The sequence below is a fragment of the Gossypium arboreum genome, chromosome 11 (genome assembly GCF_025698485.1).
Source record: "Gossypium arboreum isolate Shixiya-1 chromosome 11, ASM2569848v2, whole genome shotgun sequence".
Classification (NCBI taxonomy): Eukaryota; Viridiplantae; Streptophyta; class Magnoliopsida; order Malvales; family Malvaceae; genus Gossypium; species Gossypium arboreum.
In genome coordinates, this window is record NC_069080.1 from 23027600 (window position 1) to 23041201 (window position 13602).

At 32.2% G+C, this 13602-nt stretch overlaps 2 protein-coding genes across 2 annotated transcripts; both read left to right on the top strand.

Annotated features, from left to right (window-relative positions):
• The first annotated feature begins 4294 nt into the window (after positions 1–4294).
• On the top strand, positions 4295–7547 carry LOC108450680 (LEAF RUST 10 DISEASE-RESISTANCE LOCUS RECEPTOR-LIKE PROTEIN KINASE-like 2.7). The gene has a single exon (XM_017748408.2). It carries the CDS (start codon positions 5057–5059, stop codon positions 5702–5704), a length of 648 nt encoding a protein of 215 aa, XP_017603897.2. The 5' UTR covers positions 4295–5056; the 3' UTR covers positions 5705–7547.
• Positions 6261–11147, top strand: LOC108451629 (LEAF RUST 10 DISEASE-RESISTANCE LOCUS RECEPTOR-LIKE PROTEIN KINASE-like 2.1). Its single transcript, XM_017749296.2, has 3 exons — positions 6261–7195; positions 9558–9599; positions 9984–11147. Exons 1-3 carry the CDS (start codon positions 6421–6423, stop codon positions 11069–11071), a joined length of 1905 nt encoding a protein of 634 aa, XP_017604785.2. The 5' UTR covers positions 6261–6420; the 3' UTR covers positions 11072–11147.
• The last annotated feature ends 2455 nt before the right edge of the window (positions 11148–13602 follow it).

The following is a 13602-nucleotide window of genomic DNA, read 5'->3' on the forward strand; positions in this document are numbered from 1 at the left end:
AGTTTCTGAACATACACCATAGACGCGATAGCAAACACCAGAATCATTTGATTCGTTCCGATAGCAAACACCAGAATCATTCGATTCGCTCCTCTAAACCAATTCAAAAACCTTAATTAACATAACGAAAACTTCAATTCAATAACAAAATAGAAAACGAAAGAGACATTTTCAAAATCCTCATAAGCAAAACCTACCTTCTTCTCTTCTAATTTACCAAACACCGGAGAATAAAACTCCCTTGACAACCAACAACAACGATAAAATGGAAGAAGCAGAGAATCCAAAGAAACTGAATATTTTCTTTTTAGGAAGAAAGAAAATTGAAAAGTCACAAAGAACAAAATGGAGAAGAGGGGAAGAGCGTGCAACACTTTTTTTTTTTCTTTTGGGGATTTTTTTTTCTATTCTCAAAATAAAAATAAATTAAAATAGCTAAAACTAATAAATATTTTAGCAACTAAAAAAAACAAATCGAAAATAAAATTACTCCCATAAACACACACGAGGAAACAAATTAACACACAGCAAACCACCAGACCAGCATGCCCATTCTAACATAAAACACAACAATAAACCCAATTGTTCGATCTAGCCACTGACCCTACCTACAAATCTCAAAACTTCTAACCTCAAATTTTAGGGTGTTACATATCTACTCCATCATCTCTTCAATTTTAAATTAATTAATTTAACTCAACATAGTTATCATCGATTGTTTGGATAGAGTGCCTAATTAATTCTAGAGTGATTCATTACTTTTAGTTCTTAAAATTTATCTCTTAGGTTTCGATGTTGAAACTATTTCTAACTCGAATTTACCTTCATTGTAATTATTATTATCTAATATGTACACTTATGGTATTGAAATATTTGTGATACACATTCCACTCTTGTGGTTGAGACAATCAATCCTTTCTATTTGTTATCATTACTAATACTACTAAGATTGAAATTAGTGAAGTAGAATCCTCAAATTTTAAGGATTGCAATGGAGTGATTTGCTTTTGTCCCTCTGAAGTTAAAATCACAATTTTCAACATAAATTCTCAATAAAAAAAAAACATATGGGTAGATAAAATATAATAAAAAATTGAAACAATATTTAAGGCGTGAATCACTTTCTTTAAGGACTGACATTTAAATTTTAAAGCATGCATTGATATATGTTCCTATTGTATTATTACTTAAACTCGTATGTAAACTCACATTGGCTAAGCTAGCCTAATTATCAAAGTTGTAAAAAAATTGTTATTTAAATGGGATATATATGAAGTTATACATGAATTTTCATGTGCATTTTAATGTTTAAATTTTGATTCAGTATTATTATACACTTAAAATTTTAATTACAGTTCAAGTATATAAATGAAACTTTAATTTTGATTCAACTATAAATATTTGAATAAATAAATAGTGTTCACGTATAAGCATTTTAAAGGGAAATTCCAGCAAAACGCGTCCCTGAGGGAGCGATTTTCCCATGTTAGCACAAAATGCGCTACGTAGATGCGCTTTACTAATATGGCAAAATCACACCCTCAGGGACGCGTTTTTAGCCCATGTTTTTCTAGGGTTAAGGCTATTGCATGTTTCGTGCCTAGGGTTTGTGAGTTTAGGGTTGTAGTGTTAATGTTTTGTTAAAATAATTTAGAATTTTACTTATTTAGGGTTTAAAAAATTTTAAAAATAAATTAAGGTTTAGAGTTTTTTTTTAAAAAATAATTAAATTAAGTTTTAGGGGTTTTAAATAAATTAATTAAATTAGATTTAGGGGTTTTAAATAAATTAATTAAATTAGGCTTTAGTTTTTTTTAAAAATAATTTTTGTGTTTAGCTTTTAGGGATTTTGTAAAAGGGTTTAGGTTAAGGGTTTAGAGGGGTTTATATCGACAAGAAGGATTTTTTTTTTATAGTAGTTTCAGAAAAATTATTTTGTGAAGATGATTCTGAAAAGATAATGTCAAAAATGTTTCAAGTAGGATGCACTATCAGCAAAATTACTGAAAAAGCTCCCACGTGAATGCTCTTTTTCTACAGTAGTTCCTAAAAAAATAATTTTGAGAAGACGATTCTGAAAAAATAGTGTCAAAAACGCTTCAAGTAAGATGCACTGTCAGCAAAATTATTGAAAAAAGCTTCCACGTGAACGCTCTTTTTCTACAATAGTTCCTGCTTGGCCTTAGGCTATAAATGAGTCAAATTTCATTCTCATATTGCATAAGTTACAGTAAGAAAAACTAGAGAGGCTAAACAGAATAGAAATTGAAGATGAGTGAACGTATTAGTGATATTATTTACTATGATGGTGAGGTCTGTGACACCGAGAACGGTGTTATTTTTTTATCGAAGAATACAACGCGACTAGTTTTTAACCAGAACATAAATTTGATAGAACTTCGTAAAAGACTTAAGCACAAAATCTTTGAAACGACGTCAAGGAGAGTTTCGTCTATTAAGTATCGATTTTGTACTTCAGTTGTTCCCGTGACATATAAATCATTTGAAATTCAAATTGCTTCTTTTTTAGATTTTATAAAAATATAAAACTACAAAAATACTTATTTTTTATATTTATTACTTTATAAAATTAATAAATATAAAAAGATAAACCACTAGAATGAAGAAATAAGGAAAAAATTTATCCGCATAATATTATTATTTATACTAACAATTTAAAATGTACATATTAAATTAAATTAATTTATACTTTATGTATCATTATATTAAATTATATAAATATAATTTATTATTATATTTAAGTTTTAAAATATTTAATTATAATTTATATTAATTACTTAAAACCTATTTAAAATTCATACTTTATATATGATTATATTTAAATATTTAAATGTTATATAACTTAATTAATTTTTAACTTTTCGTTCAAATATTTCATTTTAACTTTAAAACATAATTTTTGAGGGCACTATTCCAGAGGAATTATTCGACAGTAATATGAATGAAGAAGTACGGTTATGACACAGCAATTTCCAACTGTTGAGAAAGTTGAGGGCAAGGAGCGAAAGCGTGTTAAAGTGTCTCCACCTTTTGTTTCTATTTTGAAATTTTGCATTTCCATTTTATCACTGCTACACCACACCACACGACACAACCTACGGAATGAAAGGAAGCTCAAAGTCTTTGCAAGTCAACTCAACTACTCTATATTCCAAGTCTTTCTTTGAGCTTGGTTTTAATTTTATTTCATTAGAGCTGAGGCAGGCAACCAACCCTTTCTTCCTCCATCTCTCTGCCCTCAAAATGATTTCTCCTTCTTTCTCATCATCTCTGCCTCTTCCTCTGTTTTGTTTATTATTTATCATGCTTGGGATCCCTGTTTCACTAACCACTCCCAACTATGAGCGTGAGTATGAGCATTTGTTCGAGAACTGCCGCAACGGAACGTTCAAATGTGGGAATATCACTGCTGGATTTCCTTTCCGTGGAGGTGATCGAGAAAAAGAATGCGGACATCGAGATTTAGAGCTTCAGTGTGACAGTGATATTACCACGATGGAAATTCATGGTGTACGGTATCGCGTGCTTGAGATCCGACCTGATCGTCAAATCCTAGGAATTTCGAATGAGGAGGTGATCAACGAAGGCATTTGTCCGCCTCCATTTCCAGATGATGATTGGATCCCAGATTCTGGGGTGTTTACTCCTGGTCCCGGCTTTGCCAGTGTTACACTGTTTTATGACTGCCCCTCTCCCATCTCACCGGATCTTCTATTCTTTACTTGCAATAAAAATGATGATTATAGTAATGTTTCGGTAGCAATAGCAAATAATACTAATATCCATCCAGAGGGATGCTTATATAGAGCCAATATTTCGATTCTTCAAGCTTCCTTGGAAAGACTCCGCAATCGTACCTTGGATTGGAAAGGAGCCTTGAAAACAGGATTCGAGGTGCAATGGGGGAAGAACTATTCAGAAGAATGCTGGAAATGCAATTCTTCCGGTGGAGCCTGCGGTTAGTCTGATAGACATAGTCAAATTTGTTAGTCTGATTTATTAAAATGTTTTTATTATATCTAACAAGAACAAGAACCAGATGAAGAAGGTAGGAACAACATTAATTTTGTGTTATTCTATGTACTAATAGACATAGTCAAATTTGTTAGTCTGATTTATTGAATAATGTCAGTCCCCTCTTTTCATCATTGGTTTGCATAATCTGAACAGATCTGAACTCATCTGACTAAGAAAATATTCATGTTTCACATGATATTTTCTTTTTCTTTTCCGAGAAAATACCAAACTCCAGGAAATTTCCTACAATGAACAGGAAATTCTGGGAGACTCTTGCTGCCAAACTCCCAACACATGCGATCAGCATGTCTTCATCAACATATCGTGGTTGTAAAAATAGAAGTGCTATTATGATTAGTTGCAGTGAATATCGATAGTGGAGAGAGTCGAATCCATAAAATAATCACCGTAACATCCTGTTAACACAAAACAAGGATTTTTTTGTTGTGTGTGTAGGTTGATAACTTGATATATAGAAGTCAAGTTCCATTTCATTGCTTTGATCTTCATTTAGTCTATCAGGTCAATTAACCCAACATAAAGAAAATTCTTAATAGAAGTGGGGACTTGGCACCCAATTTCCAAATTATTTTTGAGTTCTGCGATTTGGAATTAGGGTGTTTTTAGTGAAGGTCTTTGGTTGTCAATTTATGTTATATGCAAAGCATTTCCTGCAAGTTTCCTTCAAATTCTGCCATCGAAGCTTTGGACTTCTTCCCTATAATAGATGCCACCATAGGCTTCTGCAGCACTCTAGAACCAATTTTCCAACTCCTGACGTAATTTCCAGATTAGAAAAGGATTAAACGTGCTACTAATATTTTAGAATTCAACATTGACCATTCAATATTTCATAAATATATTCAACACTTCATCCTTGTGACATCAACAAGATGTCTTCGCATTCTCTTCCGATATCTTCCCTTCTGGCCCTCTTCTTTCTCGTTGTCTTAACCAGAGTTCCAACGATTTTATCCGTCGACGATCCACGGTACTCGACCTGCAGGGAAACGCTAACATGCGGAAGCGTATCAAATATCGGTTTCCTTTCTGGGGATCGAACCGTCTGAGTTACTGTGGGCAACCAGGATTTGAGCTGAGGTGCGAGAATGATATAGCGGAAATCATGATGAATGAAAACACCTTACGAGTTCTTGACATAGACCCTGAACGACAGATTCTTAAGGTAGCTAGGGAGGATTACTGGAATGATTATTGTCCCACGAAATTTACCAACACCTCAATCGACTTCGACCACTTCAATTACGGTTCAAACCTTAGGAACCTCACCCTATTCTACGGATGCTACCCGCTGGCAACCCCGACATTTCTTCCTAACTGCACCATAAATAGTACACTTATTGATGTGTCATATGCTGTTAGAAACATGTTGGGTGATCCTCGCTATGGCATATGCCGTGAAATTGTCGTAGTTCCGGTTTATGAAGCTGCAGCAAAGGACCTGGAGGTGAACACTATGACTATGCAGGCTGCTTTAAGAGGAGGTTTCGAATTGCAATGGAAAGCGGATAATGATGAGTGCAGAAGATGCAGAGATTCAGATGGGGTTTGCGGATATAATCAAACTTCAAATAGTTTCACTTGCTTTTGCAGCGATAAACCTAGTGAAACCACATGTTTACCACCAACTGAAGGTACTTTCTAGCTTTTCTTCCTTATAACTTTGCTCAGCTGTTTGTTGTTGCAGAACTTACTGTTTCATTGAATATCTCAACTCTTAAATAACCTTCATGGTTTGACTCATTCTGATGTTCAATCTTCATTAGCAATAGCAGCAAATTGACCTTGGCTACTTCAGATCGAATCCTAATCTCCCTAAGCAGCCAATGACTTCATTAACTCTAACCATTTTGATTGGTCAATACCAGTTCATCTTCAAATTCCATGGTCGCTTGTTCTCTTTCCCATCACAACTGCATCAGCTAGCAGATAAAACGTAGGGTCTTACCAGTTGCTTATAGATTCGACCTAGAAATACTTTCAGCCAAAGTAGTACTATTATTGATTTATTCAATCATTAAAATCAGATGATATTTTCCAGTTACAGCTTTCTTCAAGTTTTCAACAACTCGAACTGAGTTTATACCTTTATGAGTTTCGAGTCCTGAGAGCAGTATTATAATGAACTGGGTTATTCACACTTAATAATATATTATTGCCATGGTAGGCTACCTAAATTTCCATTGACTGGCGCTTAATGGTGGCATATAACATAAGTTTCCTTTAGAAAATTTTCAACTTTGAATTAGTCAAATACCAACTATTTGATCATGAAGATCAACACCAATTCACTTTCAGACGCTCATTTTATATCCAACTACTCTCAGTTTCTTTCCCTAATGCTCTCCATCCTCTCCGACAATGCCATCCAAGTTTTGGTTCATCATCATCACCATAAGCTTGGTCCTGATTCTTTCTCCAAAAGCAGTGTTTTCGAATAATTATTTGAGCTGCAGTGTTCGATCCAGTTGCGGAAATATTTCGGATATCGGTTACCCTTTCTGGGGATTGAATCGGCCGGAAAGATGTGGATATCCTGGATTCAAGCTCAGCTGCAGTGAAAGTGAGCTAGAAATCACAATCAACTCTGCAACATACCGAGTTCTTGCAATAAACAAGGCATCACAAACCGTTCGTGTCTCTAGAACCGATTACAGTGAGAATCTTTGTCCCACTCATCTCATCAACTCCACTTTTGGAAGTGAAACCAGTCCTTTTCAACAAAACGGGGATAGTCAGGATATAAGGCTGTATTATGGTTGTCAGCCTCTCACAGCTCCACAAAATCTCACATCAATTACCGGGATTTCCAACCGATTTGACTGCACAATAAACAATACAAATATCGTAGGTTATTATGTGACAAGGGAGTTCGCGGGAACTGTCATCGGCACTTTCCTGAGATCTTGCAGTAACAGTGTGATTATACCAGTCCCGAATTCTCAAGTTCCGTCACTGGAGGAAGGCCGGGATGCAGATGATTTGGAAGAAGCGGCTAAAATTGGGTTTCAGCTGTGGTGGTCTGCAGATGATGCCCTTTGTAATAATTGTGTAAACAAAGGTGGGCAGTGCGGGCGTAACCTCGTCTCAGGTGAATTTGAATGTTACTGCTCAGATGGCGATGTTTGTTCCCCAGGTACAATCTTTGTTCTTTGCTGTACCTGTTCAAATATCTCTTGTAGTGGGATTTAAGTCGTACGATTTCGGTTCCAAGAACCCAGTGTTTAGGGGAAACCCGAAGCCGGAAACTGATGGAACAAGATGTCGTCGATCTTTGTTCCGACCAAACAGTAGTTCAGGGTTAGGTGGATGTAGTTTGGTCTTGACCCTCTAATAATAATATTTTATTATTATTAAATAGTCCGGGGGGCCTGTCATGTTAGGAAACATGGACATTGGGCCATTCCAGAATAGGATTATTGAAACTCATTTATTTGCTTTTCCCAAACGCAAATCCCATTACAGTTTTTCTTCTATATTTTGACTAACTACAGACCCTGTTAAATTTCTTCCATTTAATGGTCGATTTTGGAGCGCTCTAAATTTAGCTGCTTTCGTTTCATTCTATTATAGCAGCATGAAAACTTGAGTATTTTATGCCATTAAAGTTGACCCATTTGCTAAGCCTGAGCTAAAAAATTCAACATTCCCCATTTGTTTTTCCACGCGGCTCAGTGACAAACTTCAGCTACCCATTCATCGGTGGCCCATCTCCACCCAACTGTGGCCCACTCACCTTTCAGCCGGACCTACTCCAAAAATACCACCTTGACACTGCCACTCCGACTCTTGAAACAAACCAATCCATGTTGGACACTGTATCCACATACACAATTCGACAAAGTAGATGATCTTTAAAAATCATTTATTGGAAAAATGAGTGTCAACTCATCGAAAAACAAAAGGGAGAGGAGGCACAATTTGGTGGAAAAGGAGAAAGGCTAAAGATAAGGGAAACGAAAAGAGAGGAGGCACAATCTATGGGGATAAGGAAAGGAGCTGCTAGGGGAAGGGTGATTATGGTTTTTTCTTTTCTGCTTTAACTTAAAAAGAGAAGAGAGAGAAAGACTTTGAAATTTCACGTTCTTTTCTTTTATCATATCTCTTTCATTGATGGCATTTCTTTTAAGAAATTGATAGCAAAATCTTAGTAACATAGTTAATCTAGAATTTAATTGCATTTCAAATAGAAAGAATCAAAGTGGAATTCAAATTTAAAATTTAAAAACATAATTGTTTTTGTGCATTAATAAATTTATGTCAAGTAAAATATATTGAATGTTGATTACGGTGATTATAGTTTAGATCAATTTAAAATAAAATATAGTTCATATGTATAAATTTTTTATAGATTTTTTTCATCAGTTTAGGGTAGTTTTATTATTATTTGAAATGATATTTTATAATAATTTTGAGCTATTTAACATAATGATAAGAATATTATGCTTTAAACCAATCTCATTCCTTATTCTTAATGATAATAATACGTTACATTTTGATTATTGAGTTGTTAATTGCCGTTGATGTTGCAATAGTAATTGATATGGCATATTATATCATTATTTCAAACAAAAATTTTAAGTCAAATTACACAATTAACCTCTACACTTTTTATTTGAAAAATAAAAATAAAAATAATTAAATTCACTCTAAAAGAAAAACTATAGGGACTAATTGTTCAATTTGATGTAATCTAAAATGACGATATAATGTGCCATATTAGCTTGTTCTTACAATGTTAATGATAGTTAGTGACTCAATGACTAAAATGTAACGAATCAATAGTATTAAGGACACCTTTTTTTCTCAGTTCAACCAACGATCTGATTGCTCAATTCAGTCGATCCACAAATTAATTTGTCCAACCCTTTATTTTAGACTGGTATCCCAACTGATTTCTGGTCTAATTAGTTCGAGTGGACGGTTGAATCCAATTCTAAAAACAACAAAAATATTAAAAATTAATACGTATAACTTTTTTTAATAAAAATTAAAATATAACATTAATAATAACGAATTTCAATCAATTTAAATATTTATAAATTTAGTCAAGTACAAATCCAAATGAAGGAGTAGGAACAACATTAATTTTGTTTTATTCTATGTACTAAAAGACGTAGTCAAAATTGTCAGTCTGATTTATTGAATAATATCAGTCCCCTCTTTTCATCATTGGTTTGCATAATTTGAACTCATCTGACAAAGAAAGCATTCATGTTTCACATGATATTTTCTTTTTCATTTCAGAGAAAATACCAAACTCCAGGAAATTTCCTACAATGAACAGGAAATTCTGGGAGACTCTTGCTTCCAAACTCCTACACATGCGATCAGCATGTCTTCATCAACATATCCTGATTGCAAACATAAAAGTGCTATTACAATTAGTTGCAGTGAATATCGATAGCAGAGAGAGTCGAATTCATAAAATAATTACCGTAACTATAATTATTGATTCATATTTTAATTAACATTTGGTGATATTTTTACTATTGCAGAGAAAAAGAAAACAATGGGAAAGGGTCTCATACTTCGACTAGGTATTATTTGGTACCCATTATTAACGTATGTTTAAATTTTTGTTCAGTCCAATTAGTTTGATTTCTTGGTTTTAGTTTAAATTATACCAACTCTTAAATAGTTTTACTTGAAATTATTTGATTCTAACATTAATTCAATAAAAAAATAATGCATAAAAACCAAATAACAAATCTTTATGAGAATATTTTTGGTGTTTTAATTTTTAAATAAAATTTTATCTAATTATTTATTTATTAACATTTTTCTAGATATCTAACAAACTGTGCATGTTGTTATTATTTCAGTTCTTTCCACTGCTCTATTTTCTTTTCTCCATCTTAATTGTTTCACTTACTTTCTCCATATATTATAACTAATTCATTGTTTTCATACTCCATGAGCAGGACTGGTGGTAGCTATAACCATTCTCATATGCTTCCTTGTCTTGTGGTTCAAAGGAAAATCATTACTAAATCAAGGAAAGAAGAAAGAGGATACTAGGATTGAGGCATTCATCAAAAAGTTTGGTTCTCTTGCACCAAGGCGATATTCTTATGCAGAAATTAAAAAAATGACAAATAAATTTAATCATAAATTAGGTCAAGGAGGATTTGGCAGTGTATACAAAGGGAAATTGCCTGATTGTCGTCTCGTGGCGGTCAAAGTCTTAAGTGAATCAAAAGAAAATGGAGAGGATTTCATGAATGAAGTGGCTAGCATTAGTAGAACTTCTCATGTTAATATCGTAAGCCTACTTGGTTTTTGTTTTGAGAAATCAAAGAGAGCTTTAATTTATGAATTCATGCCCCACGGATCCTTGGATGGGTTCATTTATGATAGAGGATTGCATCATCGAAGTTGTCGATTGGAGTGGAGAACTTTGTATGACATTGCACTTGGCATTGCTAGAGGACTCGAATACTTGCATCAAGGTTGCAAGACAAGGATCTTACATTTTGATATAAAACCTCACAACATCCTTTTAGATGAGAACTTCTGTCCCAAAATCTCTGATTTCGGTTTGTCTAAATTATGTGAAAGAAAGGAGAGTATTATTTCCATGGCTTGTGCTAGGGGAACAGTAGGTTATATTGCTCCAGAAGTGTTTTGTCGAAACTTTGGCGGAGTTTCTTATAAATCTGATGTCTATAGCTATGGAATGATGGTCCTTGAAATGGTGGGAGGAAGAAAAAATATTGATGTTGGAGCGTCTCAAACTAGTGAAGTATATTTTCCGTCTTGGATTTATAAGCATCTTGATCAGTCTATGAACTTGAATCTTAATGGAGTAATAGCTGAAGAAGAAGAAGAAATAACAAGGAAGTTGATTATTGTGAGCCTTTGGTGCATTCAATCTGATCCATTTGATCGACCATCGATGACTAAAGTGATAGAAATGTTACAAGCAAATGTTCAATCATTGATAATTCCACCTAGACCTTTTGTATCTTCTCCTATACGATCTCCTAAAACTTTAGAACATCAAAAATAATTTAAGCTTTGATTTGTTTGATGTTGCAAGTTTAACTCAAACTTCTAATAAAAATTATTATTGAATATTATAATTATGATGAAAAACTATGATTTTTAAGGTAAAAAAAAGTCACAATAATTCAGAATATGTTAAAGCACGTTATCACATGATAAAATTTAGATGATTCAGATGATAAAATAGTTTTCTCTCTCTCCTCATCGTATGAATTAGATTGGTTTCATTCAATAATATACATTTTGTTTCATATAAAATTAAGTAAGGCAATATGATGGGTTATCAATTGGAATAATGATTATTGTAAAGAAATAATAACGATAAATCTAAAGAAATAATATAGAAAAGTAGAATATATATTTGTAAAACATTATATAAAAATTCATTCATTTTTAACTCAATGATAATTTCTTTAAAAAGAAATGATAGTTTTCCTTTCAACTAAAATAGTTTTTACAGATGTGATAGTGATTTACGTCATTTTATTTAAAGATATCACATAAAAACTAAAATAAAATACACTAATAGTAATATTTTGATTAAATTAATGTCCATTAATTTGAGACATCAAACTCAATAAAGAAATATTTTAAATTGGATTTCACTAAATTAAACTTATCTAAGGTAAAATTATTAGTTTGAATTGAGTTTTGTACAAAATCATTTTGCAAATTGGATAAACAATAATTCAGAATGATTATTTTAATAATAAAATATTCTTATTTAAATGTAATAATAAATTTTAATAAAAATTATTAGTACTTTATTAATTTTAAAATAATAAACATGAATTTTTCGCATCAACTTGAAGCTGATCACGATGGACTTCAACATCAAAAAATCTGGAGAGTGAATCTTGTTAAGAAAAAAAGAAAGATTCTGGACAGTGACCAAACCCTAGCCTAACCAGGCCCACGGACACGCATTTTGGACCACGTTACTTGTCCAACAAAAATTTTATATAATAACAAATAAAAATAAAAATTTTATATTTAAATTATTACAATTTCATTAACCAAAAAATAAAAAATTAATTATTTATATAATATCTTTATATTTCATACATAATGTTTTATAAGTAACACATTTATATAATCTAATCTAATATAATATATTACAATTATATTAATATAATATTTCTATATTATTGACGCTTTCTATCTGTGTAAATCTCTCTAAACAACAAGGCACAGTTTGTACCTCTCCACATTGTATTTTGAACACTTTCTTGGTTTTAAGTATACATTTGCATCTAATGGGTTTTTACCTTTTGTCAATGAAATGAGGTCACATACATCATTTTTAATGAACTTAATCTCTTCGTCCATGGAATATATCCATTTTTGAAAGCTAGAACTTTTATTGGTTGGACAAAAGTTGATTATATTATCTTACATCACTCCAATGTCAACTTCATGTTCTTAGAGAAATATAATACAATCATATAATATTGCATTCTTTTTTTTTTTCTTTTTATAGTGGATATTTTTAATGGCATTAGCTATTGAGATTGTAGAGTTCCTTTTTTTTAACAAATTCTTGTACTTTATCACTAGATTTAATGGCATTGTTTTGATCTAGAGTTACTACTTTAACAAATTCAGGTATAGTAGATTATTCCTTCTCATTGTCAATAGCAATTAAAATAATGTGTTAGGAAATATCGACATGTTTTTCTTAAAAAAATAATGTCTCTAATTGTCTCTTCCTTACAAACTCAATATCCTCAAAGAATTGTGCATTAAACATATCAAAACTTATCTTAGTAATGGGATCACAAAATTTGTAACCTCTAGACCTTTCAAAGTAATGTATGAAATAGCAACTAACAGTTTTTAAGTTCAATTTCCTTTCATTTGGCCTATAATGCCAAGCCTCAATTGGACATCCCAAAGTGTGCAGATGCTTTAAGTTTTATTTCTATCCAATGTTCATAATAAGACTTTTCGACTGCTTTTGTCAAAACTTTGTTGAATATATATGTTGTGATCTTTAATACTTCTCAAAAGTGATTTAAATAAAGTAGAATGATTAATCATACACCTTATTATGCCCTTAAGTGTAATGTTTCATCTTTTAGCAACACCATTCATAGTAGGTAACTTAACATAGTGTACTGTGGGACGATACAACTTTCCTCTAAGAATCAAATATGTTGTTAACCTAAACCATCATAATTGAATTAATATTCACCATCACTTTCAGATCTAACACTTTTAATTCTTTTGTCAAGTTGGTTTTCCATTTCAGCCTTATAATACATTAGCACATCCAGTGTTTGCAATTTCTGTTGAATGAGATAAAGTAGTCATATAAAAAATCATTTATTAACGTTATGAAATATTGTTGACCATTCCAAAAAACTATAGGGAATGATCCACTAATATTCGTGTGTGTCAGTTTTAAGGCGTCTAGTTTCCTATTGGCATCAAATCTACTAACATATGTTTGTTTCCTCTTAATGTAATTTGTACACATATCAAGATCTAAAAAAATCACATGGGTCGAGAATATCGTCAGACGCAAGTCTCTAA